General features: G+C 45.7%; 1 protein-coding gene across 1 annotated transcript in view; it reads right to left on the bottom strand.

The window, feature by feature from the left end:
• The window catches only part of TBXAS1 (thromboxane A synthase 1), a 137591-nt gene that overhangs the window by 67078 nt on the left and 55286 nt on the right, over nucleotides 1–15227 (bottom strand). Inside the window, exon 5 of the mRNA XM_036428602.2 lies at nucleotides 1915–2011. Within this exon, the coding sequence (XP_036284495.1) occupies nucleotides 1915–2011 (97 nt within the window). The remainder of the gene's footprint in view (nucleotides 1–1914; nucleotides 2012–15227) is intronic.

Genomic DNA, 15227 nt, shown 5'->3' with positions numbered 1-15227 from the left:
GGGGTTGAAAATAATTAGGGAGGACAGACAAATAATTTAGAGGAGAAGTAGACTGAAAGTGGGGCAAATTTGTTGGTGCACACTGCTTGCATGTGTCTGTTGAGTGAATGTCTGCCCCTAATGTATCAACTATAGGGCAGCCCTCTTCCAAGACAGCTGTCAGGATCTTGATAACATCTGAGTGTCACTTGAAGGCACGTGGCTGCCATGTCCCATCTCACTGCTTAGGGGTTAAGGGCCCTAAAGAGCCGTGTCAGGCTCTCAGAGTGCCTTCGCTACCTGCTGAGTCACTGCTTGGCGGTCTGGACACTGTGACTCACTGGCTTCTGCCAATTCTATAACCAACACCCTTTGAGCAAAAATCGACAACTGCATTTACTATCAGACCCAGTCTCTAAGAGCCCAACACCACAGAAGACCTTGAACTTGAACGGGGGAATAGCAATATAAGGTTCGGGGAAGAGAACCTAGAGGCAGCATAGTAAACCTCTGCAGTTCCCTCAGCCATCCCTCCAGGCCACCTTCTAGTGGCCACGTGGTGTCTGGAACTGGGCATGAAGCTCAGGGCAGGAAAAGGAGCATGTTTGGGTGAGCAGCCAACTTCTCAGTGAAACCTGGCAATCCAGAAATGTCATCTGAGGCAACTGTCATAGTAGTGGCAGAAAAAAGCACCCTGGACTTGAGTTGGGAGATGGCATGTGAATCTCTGCTCTTCCTATTAGTCACTTCATCAGGTCTTAGTCCCCTTGTCTGTACAACAGAGATGATAATTGTACCAATCTCATACGTTCTTATGAAATTTAATGAGAACAAAACACTCTGGGCGGCTCAACCAGTACGGAACACGGGGGGCTGTGCAACTTTCTTTAAGACCAAACCCCCGAGACCTCCCATCTGATAAGCTTTCTTCTGTCCCCATCCTGGATGTCACAGTGTTTTCTACAGCAGCGGCACTCACCCTACCAAATGATACTGGTCCCTCTGTCCCTAGACCTTGAACTCCTTGAGGTCAAGGCTGAGTCTTCCATCTCTTTATGACCAGCACACAGACAGTGCCTGGTATATGGCAAAAGTTTGCCAAATAACCAACATTATCAACTATCCACATAAGAATGGGAGATGAGTTTAATTCGACCAAAAAAAAAAAAAAAAAAAAAAAAAAAAGGTTGGCACATAGTAATTCTCTGAAGTCTCACAAACAAGTGTTTACTCACCTTAGACTCTTTAAAGAACCCACATTAATGCTCTTGGTCTGCTCTGTTAGAATTCTTATTTCCCCACTTTTGGAAAATATGGACTACATTGACCTCTGCCATTTTCTGTCACCTCTCCCATTCTTTGGGGTTTCTCATCAAAGATAAAAAGTAGGAAATACACTTTCTAAAAAGATGGAGTATGTGCATCCTTCAGTGGGCCGGAGACTTGAACTGACATAAAGGGCTCCTCGTACAGGCTCCTCCTGCTATCTGGGGACACAGTTCCCTCAGAATGTTGCTTGTCTTTCCAGCCTCAAGAATATTATGCTCTCTGAAAAAGATATCAGCACAAGAGGCTCAAAATTTTGCTTTTTCTCTGACATTTGTTAACCTTGCTGTGTCTTCTCCAGTCACTTGATCTGTGCCCTCTACATTCCTCTAGCTTTGAACAACCCTCCTGGTTTTATCATTTCTATAACCACAGCTTCTCTTGATCTTTAGCTGTCTCGAAGCATTTCTTAAATGTGAATTCTATTCTCTTTTTGCCAGTCCTGTCCATCTCTTTTGAAAACCTGAATTCCCTAGGGAGCTCAATTTTGAGTTGAGCTGATCTACACCTGATAAGAGACCCAATCATGACCCTATTAGATGTGATGTGAAGTCCTTGCATCTGAGAATAACTCCCCATCCATCCATATGCAGAAAGAAAACGACATACCATTCTGTTGGTAAAATTGCTGAAGTTCTCAACCAACACCTGCTTGATCATGTCTGGCTCCGAGATAACGATAAACATCCGACGGCCAAGATAGTACCTGGGAGGAATAAAAGAATTACTTTAAAATATGCTGTATCTGTCTGTCCATTAATACCTTCAAAAAGGAACCCACAGTGGCTTAGAATGGAGGATAAAAGGTAAACAGGAAGTAAAGATGCATAGTAGAGGAGGAAGTGCACGAGCTATTCATGAGGAGCAGTGTAGATGAGGTGATCTAACATAAACATTCTACAGACAGTTATGGAATCTGACCTTGTACCAGTCCCTGGAGATTCCAGGATGAATAAGCAGAGTCCCTGCATCCAGGGAGCTCATGGCCTGATAGAAAAGATAGATCTGTACATTTAAACACCTTAATAAGGAATTCATAAGATCTAGCAATAAGACCAAGAAGAAGAAGATGGCAGAGGTCAGTATTGTCCACATTGTTCAAAAGTGGAGAGAGAGTCGGGTAAAAAAAGATTCTTGGAAAAAGTCTGAAGTGAATTAATAAGCATTTCTGGGCATTCAGGAAAGATTAAACCTGCTGGGGAAGGGCTGAACATCTGGTTGCCACACCTGTATATAAAGGAACTCAAGAGATCCTGGGACGTTAATGCAGAAATGAGGGCAAGGACTGGTCAGCCGGCTGGTAATAAAGAATTCTAGCTGGAGGCAGTGCTTATGTATATGCCTTGTGGTATTTATTTATTAACTTGCTGAGGAGACAAAAGCTACCAAGACCCAGTCACAGCCTTCACATTTAATGGTGAAAGAATGAATACTTTCTCTTGAGATTGGGAACAAGGCAAGAATATTTAACACAGTGCTGGAACTCCTAGCAAGTGCACCACGGCAAGTAAATTGCAAGCATATAGATTGGAAAGAAATCAATGCAATTGTCCCTTTTTTCAGATGACATAAAAAATCCTGAACTAAGAAGTGAGTTCAACAAGGTGGCACGATTCAAGTTCAACACACATACAAACACAAACTCAGTACAGCGTTTCTGTATACTAGCCATGAACATGTGGAAACCAAAACTGAAACACCATTTACAATGCGTATTAAAAAATCAAAGAAGACCTAAATAAACGGAGAGATAAATTATGTTCATGGATTGGAAGACTCCACACTATAAAGATGTCAATTCTCTCAAAACTGGCCCATAGGTTTAATGCAATTCCTATCAAAATCACAGTGAGGACTTTTTTAGGCACAGGAATGCTTATTTTAAAACTTATCTGGAAAGGCAAAGTTGTTAAAATAACTAAATCAATTTTGAAAAAGAAGAATTAAGTGGGAGGAATCCAACCACCAGATTCCAAGACTTGACTACAGTAGTCAAGACTGGGTGGTATTGGCAGAAAAGTAGGTGCATAGGTGAATGGAACAGAGTAGAAAAGCCAGAAATAGACCGGTTCAAATATTCTCAATCGATTTTAGACAAAGATACAAACGCAAAGTCTTTTCAGCAAGTAGTGCTAGGGCAATGGGAGATACACTGGTCAAAAAATGACCTCACACCAAAAAAGTACCTCAAAATGGATTACAAACTTACATGTAAAACATAAAACTTTTAGAAAACAATAAGAGACCATTTTGGGGATTTAGGAGGCAAATAGTTCTTAGATTCGACATCCCAAGTACAACCTATCACAGACAAAAATTAATTAAATGGACTTTATCCAACAAAAGACTTTTTTGCTCCCTAGAAGACCTTGCTTTGATGAAAAGGTATATTGCATGCTGGGAGAAATTTTTTCCAACCATATATTTGACAAAGAATTTGCATCTAGAGTACATATTCTATAAAAAAGCAGACAAATGTTTCACCAAAGAGGATATACAGATGCCAAGTACGCACATGAAAAGATGTTCACTGTCATTAGCCATGTGGGAAATGCAAATTAAAACCACAGTGAGCTATTTCTACACATCTATCAGAATGGCTAAGATAAAGGAATAATATCAAGTGCTGACGAGCATGTGGAGAAACTGGATCATGCATACATTGGTGGTGGGAATGGAAAATAGTACAGCCGCTTTGGAAAAAAAGTTTGGCAGTTTCTTATACAACTTACTATACGACCCAGAGAAATGAGAGCTTATGTTCACACAGAAAACATGAGCATGGATGTTCATAGCAGCTTTATTTGTAATAGACAAAAATTGAGGGCAAATCAAATGTTCTTCAGCAGATGGGTGGCTGAACAAGCAATGCTACATGCACACAATGGAGTACTATGCTGTCAGAAAAAGGCCCCAAACTATACGTACACTGATTTGGGTGGATCTCAAGGGAGTTGTGTGAGTGAAGAAAAAAAAAAAAAAAAGCCATTCTAGGAAGAGTTCATATATATTTTTAATCCTCAAACTTATTTTTTAAAAAATATTTTATAAGCTCTGTCCCTGCTTTTGTGGGGAAAAAAATCATATTATATGATTCCACATGTATAACATTTCCCCCCGGGTTTTTTTTTTAAGTTTTATTTGTATTGTTGTGAGTTTGCAGATGTCCCCTATTATTCCCCCTTTGCTCCCCTCCACCTGGCTCCTGCCCCACCCCAGGCCTTCATCACACTACTGTCTGTCCATGGGCCATACATATATGCACATAAGTTCTTAAGTTCCCGTATCCACCTGCCCCTCCCCTCTGAGATTCTGCAGTCTGCTCCATGCTTCTATGTCTATGGATCTATTTTGTTCATCAGTTTATTTTGTACATTAGATTCCACATATAAGTGAAATCATGTGATATTTGTCTTTTTCTGACCGGCTTATTTTGCTTAGCATAATACTCTCCAGGTCTCTCCATGCTGTTGCCAAGGGTAAGGAGACCCTTTTTATTTAAAATAATAATAATAATAATATTTTAAAAAATTAATTAAAGAGGAATGGAGAGGGAGATAGAGAAACATTAATGATGAAAGAGAATCATTGATTGGCTGCCTCCTGCACCCCTACACTGGGGATCAAGCCCACAACCCAGGCATGTGTCCTGATTGAGAATCGAATAGTGATCTCCTAGTTCACAGGTCGACATTCAACTACTGAGCCACACTGGCTGGGTGAGATCCTTTTTTGCACAGCTGCATAGTATTTTATGGTGTAAATGTGCCACAACTTTTTCATTTTTGAAATAACAAAATTCTAGAGATTGGAGCAGAGATTAGTAGTTGCCAGAGGTTAGAGAAGGGTTGCTGATGGGTTGGTGTGGCTACTAGTATAAAGGGCAGCACCAGAGAGCCGTGTGGTGACGGGACAGTTCGGTATATTGGCTGCAATGGTGGTTACACAAACCTAAACCTGTGATATACTTGCATAAAATGCTTCTCTCTCCCTCTCTCTTTCTCTTTCTCTCTCTCTCTCTTTCTCTCTCCCTCTCTCTTTTTCTTTCTCTCTCTCTCTCTCTCTCTCTCTCTCTCTCTCTCTCTCTCACACACACACACACACACACACACACACACACACACACGGGTGCATATAAACCTAATAAAATCCGAGTAAGCATTGTGGATTATACCGATGTTAATTCCTGGGTTTGATAATGTGCTCTAATTCCCCACTGGGGGACTCTGGGCAAAGGGTCCCTAGGACAACTCTGTACATTTTGTTTTGTAACTTTCTGGGAATCTATAATAGTCTCAAAATAAAAATTATTTCTAGGAAAGTCACTTGGGAGCTTAATAGACCATAGAGTTAGTTATAGCTCTGCTCTTCACCAAGTCAGATCTGGCAGGCCTGGGTGGGGCCCAAGAATATGCATTTTAACAGGCTCTTGAGGTTCTGATGCCAGGAGACTAGCCCACACCAAGGAACACTGTCCGAGGGCAGTGGCTAGTCAAAACCATCTGTCCAGCATTCAGAAAATAAGGCCCCCTGCCCTCCACCCCTCCATCCCCTTCCCCCCACCTCCACCGACCCACCTGACCACGTCTCTGGGGTGGGACCCAGTCTCTTCTCATTTTGACAAGTTCCCCAGGGGATCCTGCTGTGATAACAATAACCAGTTTGGGGACCCCAAACCCCAAGTAAAAATCCCTGCTCCATATCTAACCAAAGTTCACACCACTCCTGTTTCCCCGAGTTCTTCATTCTACAAGGAAAACATTTACATGAGGGTACAAGCATATTTTGGTAATATTATATTTGTATTGATTTAGTTATTGCCAAATAATTTTTCACATAGTCTGGATTTTCAAAACCCCAAAATAACACTCCTACATTCAAAGGAGAGTTGTCCTCCCTGGTGGGCATCTTGGGAGTCTTTATGTGTTTTTCTCATAATATTGCTAATGCTAAAAACCATTTTGTCACAATTCCTTTAGAATTGCTTCAGAGCTGGTTTATGAACCTCCTGAGAAAACTGGCCCCATTTCACATGTAAATTGTGTAATCTTGTGAATTTATATTTATACTAACGCTCATCTATAGTTTGAGAAGCTCCTGGAAAGATCTGGAAAATAAAAACATGTAAATGAAGTTCATTTTTCAGGGCTTCCTTTGCTGTTTCTGGGATGGCTCCACAGTTTTGTCTGCCCAGCTCTCCTCGAGGTAGCACCTCCCCCTTCCATATATACACACATATAAATATATATTTAAAGTCAATGCCATGGTTTGTTTTGTTTTAATATATTTTATTGATTTTTCACAGAGAGGAAGCGAGAGAGGGTTAGAGAGTTAGAAACATCGATGAGAGAGAGACATCGATCAGCTGCCTCTTGCACACCCCCATTTGGGATATGCCCGCAACCAATGTATTATACATGCCCTTGACCAGAATCGAACCTGAGACCTTTCAGTCCACAGACCGACGCTCTACCACTGAGCCAAACCGGTTTTGTCTGGGAATATATTTATCTAGGGCTCTTGGTGATCATCTTTCTGCCCCAGGGCAAGAACTCTCTGCAGAAGCTGCTAACAGAGACCAGCAGAGATTTCTGGTGAACAGAGAGAGCTGAGGAAGAGCATATAAAGTTCAGTTGAAGGCTTTTGGCCTCCTGGATCCCCCAGTCTTCCTTGGATACTCCTTACTCTCATTTGCACTTAAGGTCAATTGAGTTGGGTTTCCATCCTTGTTCTCCTGAAGTCCTAACGAATATGGTACCCTCTTTCTCCTCAACCCTGTTAATGCCGATGCCATTATGCCCCTCAAAATGAGCTTCCCCGGGAGGGCCTGCCCTCAGTGTGTACAGGCGTATGAATGGATGGCAGTCTTCCTGCTTCCCAAGGTGTGGGTGGGGGTGCTTTGTAAAACAATGGGCGCTGGAGCCCAGGAGGCTGGGTCAGGGTCACCCAGCTCTGCCACTCACTTGGGAAACTGTCCCAGGCAAACTCCGTAAACACCCGTCATGTCACCCTCCTCGTCCCTGACATATGGGAGGGAAACTGGGACTGCAGTTTGCTGCAGTAGCTTTAAATGCACAGTTCCTACAAATTAAAAAGGGAGTGAAATTGTGGTCTTTGAAGATTAAGTCAACTCTCTGTAAGGTGTGAATCCTATGCCCGCGGAATCTGTCAGTGGAGAAGGTTGAGGCCGCTTCTTAGAGCCTATGTATTGAATGCTCACTGCCTGCCTGGCCTCGTTCTAAGTGCATTGCTTCTGTTATCTCATTTAATCCTCATTAAAAAATGGATGGGGGTAGTTATTATACACACTTTTCAGACTAGGAAACGGAGACTTGGAGAGTTTAAGTAAATTGCCCAATCCCAGCCCAACAGCTGCCTGATCCCAGCCCAACAGCCGCCAAAGCCTGAGCCCCTTGCCATTGGCCCTCTGCCCTCTACTCCCTCAGGTCTCTTCGCCCAGATCCTCGGAGCAGCCCCCGGGCTGAGGAATTGTGCGGGAGGAGAGCCACTGTGTGCACTGTGTCTTTGAAGATAGGAATTCAGAACCACCACCCCAGCCCAGTGACCACAGTAAGTTCTTGCTTCCTCTGATCTACATGTGTATACTGCCACCTTTCAGAGCAAAAACTTCTCAGCCAATTATCCTTTTCTATTAATTTATGTGCATAAGAATTAGCTCCTACAATCCCAAAGCACCCTAACAGTTGTTTGACTTAATTGGTAGTTTTCTTTTTTTCCAAAAAAACTGACCAGTCAATTCAACCAAAATAGTTCTCCGCTGCCTTCAGGGAACTGAGGTGTGTAGATGGCGAGTGTCAGCCTGGGGGCTGCCTGGCCCTGTTCCCCCATCGGGGTGACAAGCTAGAGGCTGACCATCAGTGGCCCCATGCCTCGCACACGAAAGGGAGTCCGGGTGTCACAGTGAATAGAAAAGCACGTTGTGAAATGGTCCCTGCAGTTCTCTAAGTAAATGGTAGTCTCTCTATTAGTGCATTCAACAAGCATCTATTGAGCTGTGAATAATATTCCTGGAAAAGATTTGGAGGAAGATATATTAGCTGGCTGACGGGGCGTGGATCTGGAGCAGGACGTTTTGGGGACGGTTACTTTTCATGTTGTGTACCTCTTTCGTTTTCTCGTGGTTTATAATGAGCGCATGTGACTTCTGCAGCAAGAAAAAGAAAAAAGGGAAAAGAGAGACTTGTCCCTGGGTTGTTCCCCGGCCTCTGTCGAGCCTCAGGGTGGAGGTGGCTGTGGTGCAGCTACAGGGACTTGGGCTCAAGGCCCTGTCCTGTGAGCTAGCAGCTGTGTCACCGTGAGCAAACCTCAGCCTTCCTGAGCCAGTTTCGTTGATAAAAGAGGCTGTTATGTGGGTCAGATGAGGAATGGGAGAATGCTTGATCCACAGTCAAGTTTCAGCATGATAATCTCCCCATCAAAGCGAGGGGCCCTGCACACTCCGGGGGTGGGCCACACAGCAAGTGCTACGTTATAGGGGACGAAGGAGCTGGGCTAGGGGTGCCCCTGGAGACCAGTGGCATGTCAAGACCCTCCCCCTGTCGGCAAAAGGACTCTGAGCGTGCCTGGAGACCTGCTTTCCAGGTAGAGACTGAAGGGCCAATGAGCACTTCCAGCAACTCTGACACCTAAATTCTTGCCTGGGTGACAGTTGGACCTCCCAGCAGGTTGACTGCTGTCCTGGCCTTACGTCTAACCTCCAGCCTGGACTCTCCATGTGGAAGTGGCAGGATGCTCAGTGGGAAAATATGGCCATTGCCTCCTGAAGCTCAACGGTGAGTGTCTGAGAGTCTCCACTTCCCAGGAGCTTAGTGGAAAGCAGAGGAGAAGTCCAGTGCTGGGAGACGTGGGCATTTGGCTTTCACAGGGGCTGCCTGGGCTGGGCGGCCCGCACCGTGCTGTGGACAGCATGGCCCCAGGAGTCCTGGAGGTCTGTCCCTGCCTGGCTTGCCCAGGCATCATGCCGTCCAGCCTGTCATCAGAGCAGGGGTGGCTTGAGTTAGATGAGCGGCAGAACAGACTCAAGCTGCCGGGGGACAGTTCTCTGGAGGAGCCAGTGACAGAGTCACAAGCCCGTGGAGTCTGGGAGCTGCTTTCTCCCGACACCCATCTGTCTCTTCCAGTGGGATGGATATTACCTGCCCAGGGAGGCCTCAGAACAGGCCTGCCTGGGGGCCCACCCTGAACTCACAGACCCTCCAGAGCTGGATGGACAGAATCAGCCCCTTTCCTCTCAGAGGTGCCTGGGCCCCTTTGGCATTGTTCTCCTGCCCTCATCATACTGGTGGGTCTCTGGTCCCGCACTTCCTGCCGCACTTCGGACCTCCCACTCAGAGGTTTATGGGTCCATCCTTCTGGCTTATGTATCTGATCTGCTGCTTGTCTCCACACAGGCCCCAACCCAGTCTATCCACCTGGGATTTTGTCAGATGCAAACCTCATTGTGTCTTCATTGAAAACCCTTCAATGGTTTGTCACCATCAAGCCCTTTGGCAGTGTTTAGCTTCCTTCACAACCTGACCCCAACCTTGCTCCTGGCCTCTTCCCTCCCTATTGCCCATCACCCAAGAGCCAGGGCTGGTGATCAACCCAGTTTACTGGAATCCTAACCACCTCTCACCTCCACGTCTGTGTAGTCTGTGTACATGCTGTTCCCTCTAGCTTTCTGGAACAGTGCTCTTTCTTCTTCTCTTGCCTGGTTCACTGCTATAGCTCTCCACTCATTGGAATGGTCGGTCTCCTTGGCTGCCTTTCCACTTGATTATGAGTGCGTCAAACACAGGGCCCTTGTCCCACTTATCTTTGATGTTTGGCATTCACTGCCATGTTGGCCATGCAGTAGGAGGTCCATCACTTTAATGGACATGCAAATCCTAATGCTGTGGGTTCACCCCCATCTCTCTCATTAGGACCACTGCAGTGGCTCCCAATCTCCAAACCAACTCCCACCTCAAGGACAAATCTAATTTTGTAAAACAGAAGTGACCATGGTGTCCCCCTCCAGATAAAACTCTCCACTGAAGCAACTAGTGCAAGCCTCTTGGTCCGTAACTTGCACCCTCTCTTCCTGCCTCATTCCTCTTCCAAAAAGGTGCCCAAAGTTTCTCAATTCACAGCACCGTAAATGACTTAGTAATTTTTCATAGCCCTCCCAAGGCCAAAAGAAGTCCCTAACACTCTTATTTTTTAAACAGTTAAGTCCAAACAGCTTAATAAGTATTCATGTTCTAACAACTTAGTGGACATTTGAAAAAAAATTCACATACTTGGAAGTGGTTCTCACAGTGACCAACAGATGTCGCTGTGTTCCCCATGAATATTTAAAATACCCCACCAAGCCCTATGAATTCACTGTGGCACCCTGGGGTGCCTTAACACAGAGTTTGGGAATCATAGCTTCATCGTTGCCATAAAAACAGTTATTTGTGGCTCTCAAGATTGACAGTATTTCTCCAGCTTTGCACATGATTTTTTCCTCTGGTCTTCATCGTGTTAGTTTGAAAAAGGCTGACAAATCACCTGATCCCTCTTCTGTGGACCTTTCAGATTCCATAGCACTTTCCCCATTCCTCTGTTAATTTGCATCTCACTCTGTTTTCTTGATTGACAGGCTCCTTAGGACTCTGTGAGGTCTTTGAGGACAAAGCCCTGTCTTATTTTCTCTTCAGCTCCCCAAGAAGCAAGAGAGCAACCTGCACATACGAGTGATTGGGAGGATGATTTTGAGTCTGCCTTTCTGGTCCTGGGAAATCACTTCTTATCCTCCTGCTTCCCAATCTCTTCGGATCTGAAGCCATACTTGAAACCTCAGAACCTTGTTTCTCTTATTCACCTTGATCTTGCCGTTCCAAAACTCACCCAATCCCTGTCCATTCTGAAACAGGTGGTCCACTTGCACCGTTTCTCTTCCACACCATGGAAGGGGCACCTACCTGCAGGTCTGCTCTACTCTGGGCCTCTCTCTGTGCCTGGTGCAGGTGAGTCTCAGATCTGGCTGTGCAATGTAGAATGTTCTTCCCTCTTCCCTCTTATCTCCCTGTTATTCATCCTTCAAGACCTTGCTCAAGTACTGTCTCCTCCTTGAAGCCTTCTCTGCCTTCCCTGGCCCATGATCCAATCAGATCTGTGGCTTCAGGTTGGTGGTTCAATCATGTGGTCTTCAGACACTTATTACCTGGCATTCTAGGGCAACTTGGCCTATGTTCATGTGTTTCTTCTAAAGGAGATACCAAATTTCTCCAGGAAAAGAGTCGTGAATTATACTCTCTTGGAAGGGAGGGGTGGTCTGTCCCACTGCCATCGACTTAGTGCTCTACGCAGAGCGAAGCTGAGATATCTGTTGAGTGGATGGTGTCTGGATGAGTGGGGCCAGCAGTGAGTTCTTCCACACTTGGAGGAAATCATCCTCTCTGTCTTTGTGGCATTAGAAGACATGAACACAGACCCTGAGACGAGTGTGGGAAAGGTCCTAAAGAAGGGGAAAGGGCCTTCCTCCCTCTCCCAGAGGGGGCACTGCATTTGGAGTTAGAGCTTAGTGACTTTGCACCAGCCCCTGAGCTTCAGGTCACAGTCTTACGCCTGGTAGGTTTCCCAGGTGTCAGGTAGAAAAGGTCTTCCCACCCTATTTTAGGGACCTTCTGGGCTGCAGCTGGGAATAAGCTTGGTCGATCCCAAAGCGAGTTTCTATGTGGTGGGAGTAGAGGGTTAATGAGGATTTGGGTCCAATTTCCACAAACTAGCCTGGAAGAGCATCTTTGTCTGAAACACACAGAGGCCCTCCTAGTCCGGGTGCATTGTGATGATATCAAGCTACATTAAAGCTTTTTTCCAGAACAGAGCTCTGGCTCAAGGAGGGAATTGGGCAGCAAGGGGAAAATGATCTGAGACAAACCTATAACGAAAAACCTTTCCACTCTATTGGATATATGCGCCCATTTAATTTATTCAGTTAATAAAACATATTCCCCGGAGGGGGCAGACAGAGGTAAGCTACAAGCCAATCTGCCTGCACGAACATGGGTAAATATGTATATCTCATAACAGGGGAAAAAAAAGAGTAATTAGGAGATGTATTGAAGTATATAGGAATCCTGGAGGATGCTGAAGATTCCAATTCCAGTTACTGTCCTTGGCGCAAATTTAGTTCAATGGGGAATAGATAAATAACAAAATAAAGAAAAAGCGGATTCAGAACAGATGTCAGGCAAGCAATTTTTTTTCACAGTAAGAAACATAAACATGAAGAACAGCCTATAAGGCAAAGTTGTTGATGCAAACGGCATCAAACCACTAAATAAATAGTTAGATGGCACCACAGGGACAAAGAAACATTAAAATAGTCATTGGCTGTCTCTGCGTATTTGTGCCCACACAGTTATGCCCAGGCATGCAGATTCTCAGGCACTGGAGGGAAGAGTGTGTGTGTGAGAGTGTGTGTGTGTGTGTGTGTGTGTGTGTGTGTGTGTTCGCACACCCGCGCAAGCCTGCACCGCAGGGAGGAGGGGCTATTGCATAGAATACGTGCAAGACATATATTTGTGTGACAGTAGATGCTAAAATCTCTCCTTCCCAAATGATCCGTGGACTCAGAATATGAATTGAAGGGCTTGAGGAAAGCTAGAACCAGTTCTGAAGGGACAGTGTGGCCAGGGGAGGAGCCCCAGGCCACGGGAGAAGGGCGCTGTCCAGGGTCAGGTGTTAGCGAGCCCAGATGGGTAACTCTGAAGAAAGGAGAATTTAATGGCAAAAGGATGTTAGACCCTGTTGGGGAGACACAGGAGGCAGAGAAAAGAGACGTTAAAGCACAGATCATGGTATTTGAGAGACAGAAGGAAGCTTCAAGATGGCACCTCCAGCTCAAACCCCTCATTTCATAGGAAAGCTGGTCCCACGAGGTGAGGTAATAGCGTGCGTGCCCTAGAGCCGCCCCTTAGCCAGGAGGAGGCGGGGGAGGCCAGAGAAACCCCTCCCCAGCCTTTCTGAGGCCCCATGTGCGGGACTAGTGATGCTCCCCTTGGCTGGCCAGGGACAGGCTCCGGGGTGCCAGCTGGATGGGAGGAATCAGGAATAGAACCCCTGCTCCTTGGGCGGGCTGCACTGACAGAGCCAGAGTTCCTTTTTCACATCAGACCTATGAGGTAGGCAGGAGCTCAAGTGTGTTTTAAAGGTAAGGATGATGCTTGTAGTCCCTTAGCCGGGAACAGCTGAGCTGAGACGAGAAGCTGGATCTGGTTCCCAATTTGGTGTTCTTTCTGGCACCCTAGGCCAACCCCTGAGTCAGGCTAGGAAAGAGATGTGAGATAGTAGCCCAGTAAGAGCCCAAGGCATGACCCACCTGAATGAGTGGAGCCCAGCCCTTCCCTTATCCTGTGGATCCTGAGATGACCTGACATGGTAGTAAACCGACTGTACTTCTGTGGAATGACTGTTGAATTGATGGAGCACTGATGGGGAGAGATTACAGACCCTGCCACCCAAAACCTTGATTTTAGGTGACAGACTTCCCCAATTCCTTTCCATATGTCCCAGGTAAATAATACTCAATACCGAAATCAGCAAAACAACAAGACCCTCCTGTGTGAGGTTTCCTTGGGGACATATCTATCTTGAATGATTCTTTTCATCGTTCAACAAATATTTACTGAGCACCTTTTTCGAGTATATGTCACTTCTGGGCACTGGGGAAATCAGAGCAAAGAAGAGACAGAGTCCCTGTCCTCACAGAGCTTGCATTCTAGCAGGAGAGCAGGTCAATCAACACATAATGGCATGACCTGGTGTCAGGGCTGATGTCTAAGGCAGGAGTGCTGAGAGTGTGCAAGGAACAATGTTAGAGACAGTGGAATGGAAGGCTTTGGAGAACCCACACAGCCCTACGCTCACCTCTTACTAAGCGATCATGCCCCAATTGAAGTCACTTACGTTTACATGTAAATTGAGGATAATGTGATCAGCCCAGCTAAATTCACAGAGTTGTTGGGATGGTCACGTGAGATATTGTATTAAAGGGACAAGACCCACGTAGAGCACTAGGAAACTGTGATGGACCAATAACATTTACTATGAAAGTGGCCCCAGGGAACAAAGATATAGGTCTCTTACAGACATAAAAGCAAGATCTCTAGCCCATAGAATTTGTGCACAGGTCCATAAAGGGCCTTTAAAAGTTTGTCTACTGCAATGTTGTTTGCCGGAAGCCACTGTATGTCACCTTCCGGGAGAGTGGACGGGTAAGACGGGAGGGGTACACTGCGCAGGGACAGGCAGTAGTTAGATGCAATAGACTTGGGGTTGGGAGGGAGACAGAGACGTGATGGATCTTGAAAACACAGTGCTCAGTGAACACACTAAGCAATAAAATGAGATTACCAACTGTTTGGCATAAGCTAAAGATAATGCACACAAAATAAGGAAGCACAGTTTGCAAAGAACAGGTACCCCAAAAAATACACAGTAAGCACAATTGGGGTGGTTGTTTGCTGCGGATAAGACGCAGAATGCAAGAAAGGTATGGGAATACAAGGAATAAAGAGACAAGCAAAGCATTGTAGCATTGCAGTGTGTTCCTGGGGCTCCACAGAGACACACACACACACACCCAGCACACACACACACACTACACACACACTACACACACACCACACACACACACCACACACACACACACACCACACACACACACACACACACACACACACACACCACACACACACACACACACACACACACACACACACCACACACACACACACACACACACCACACACACACACACACACACACACACCACACACACACACACACACACACACACCACACACACACACACACACACACACACACACCACACACACACACACACACACACACACACCACACACACACCACACACACACACACACACA

The sequence above is a fragment of the Pipistrellus kuhlii genome, unplaced genomic scaffold (assembly GCF_014108245.1).
Source record: "Pipistrellus kuhlii isolate mPipKuh1 unplaced genomic scaffold, mPipKuh1.p scaffold_m20_p_10, whole genome shotgun sequence".
NCBI classification, from domain to species: domain Eukaryota; kingdom Metazoa; phylum Chordata; class Mammalia; order Chiroptera; family Vespertilionidae; genus Pipistrellus; species Pipistrellus kuhlii.
The sequence above is the reverse complement of the archived record's forward strand: the minus strand, read 5'-3'. Positions and strand labels throughout refer to the sequence as shown.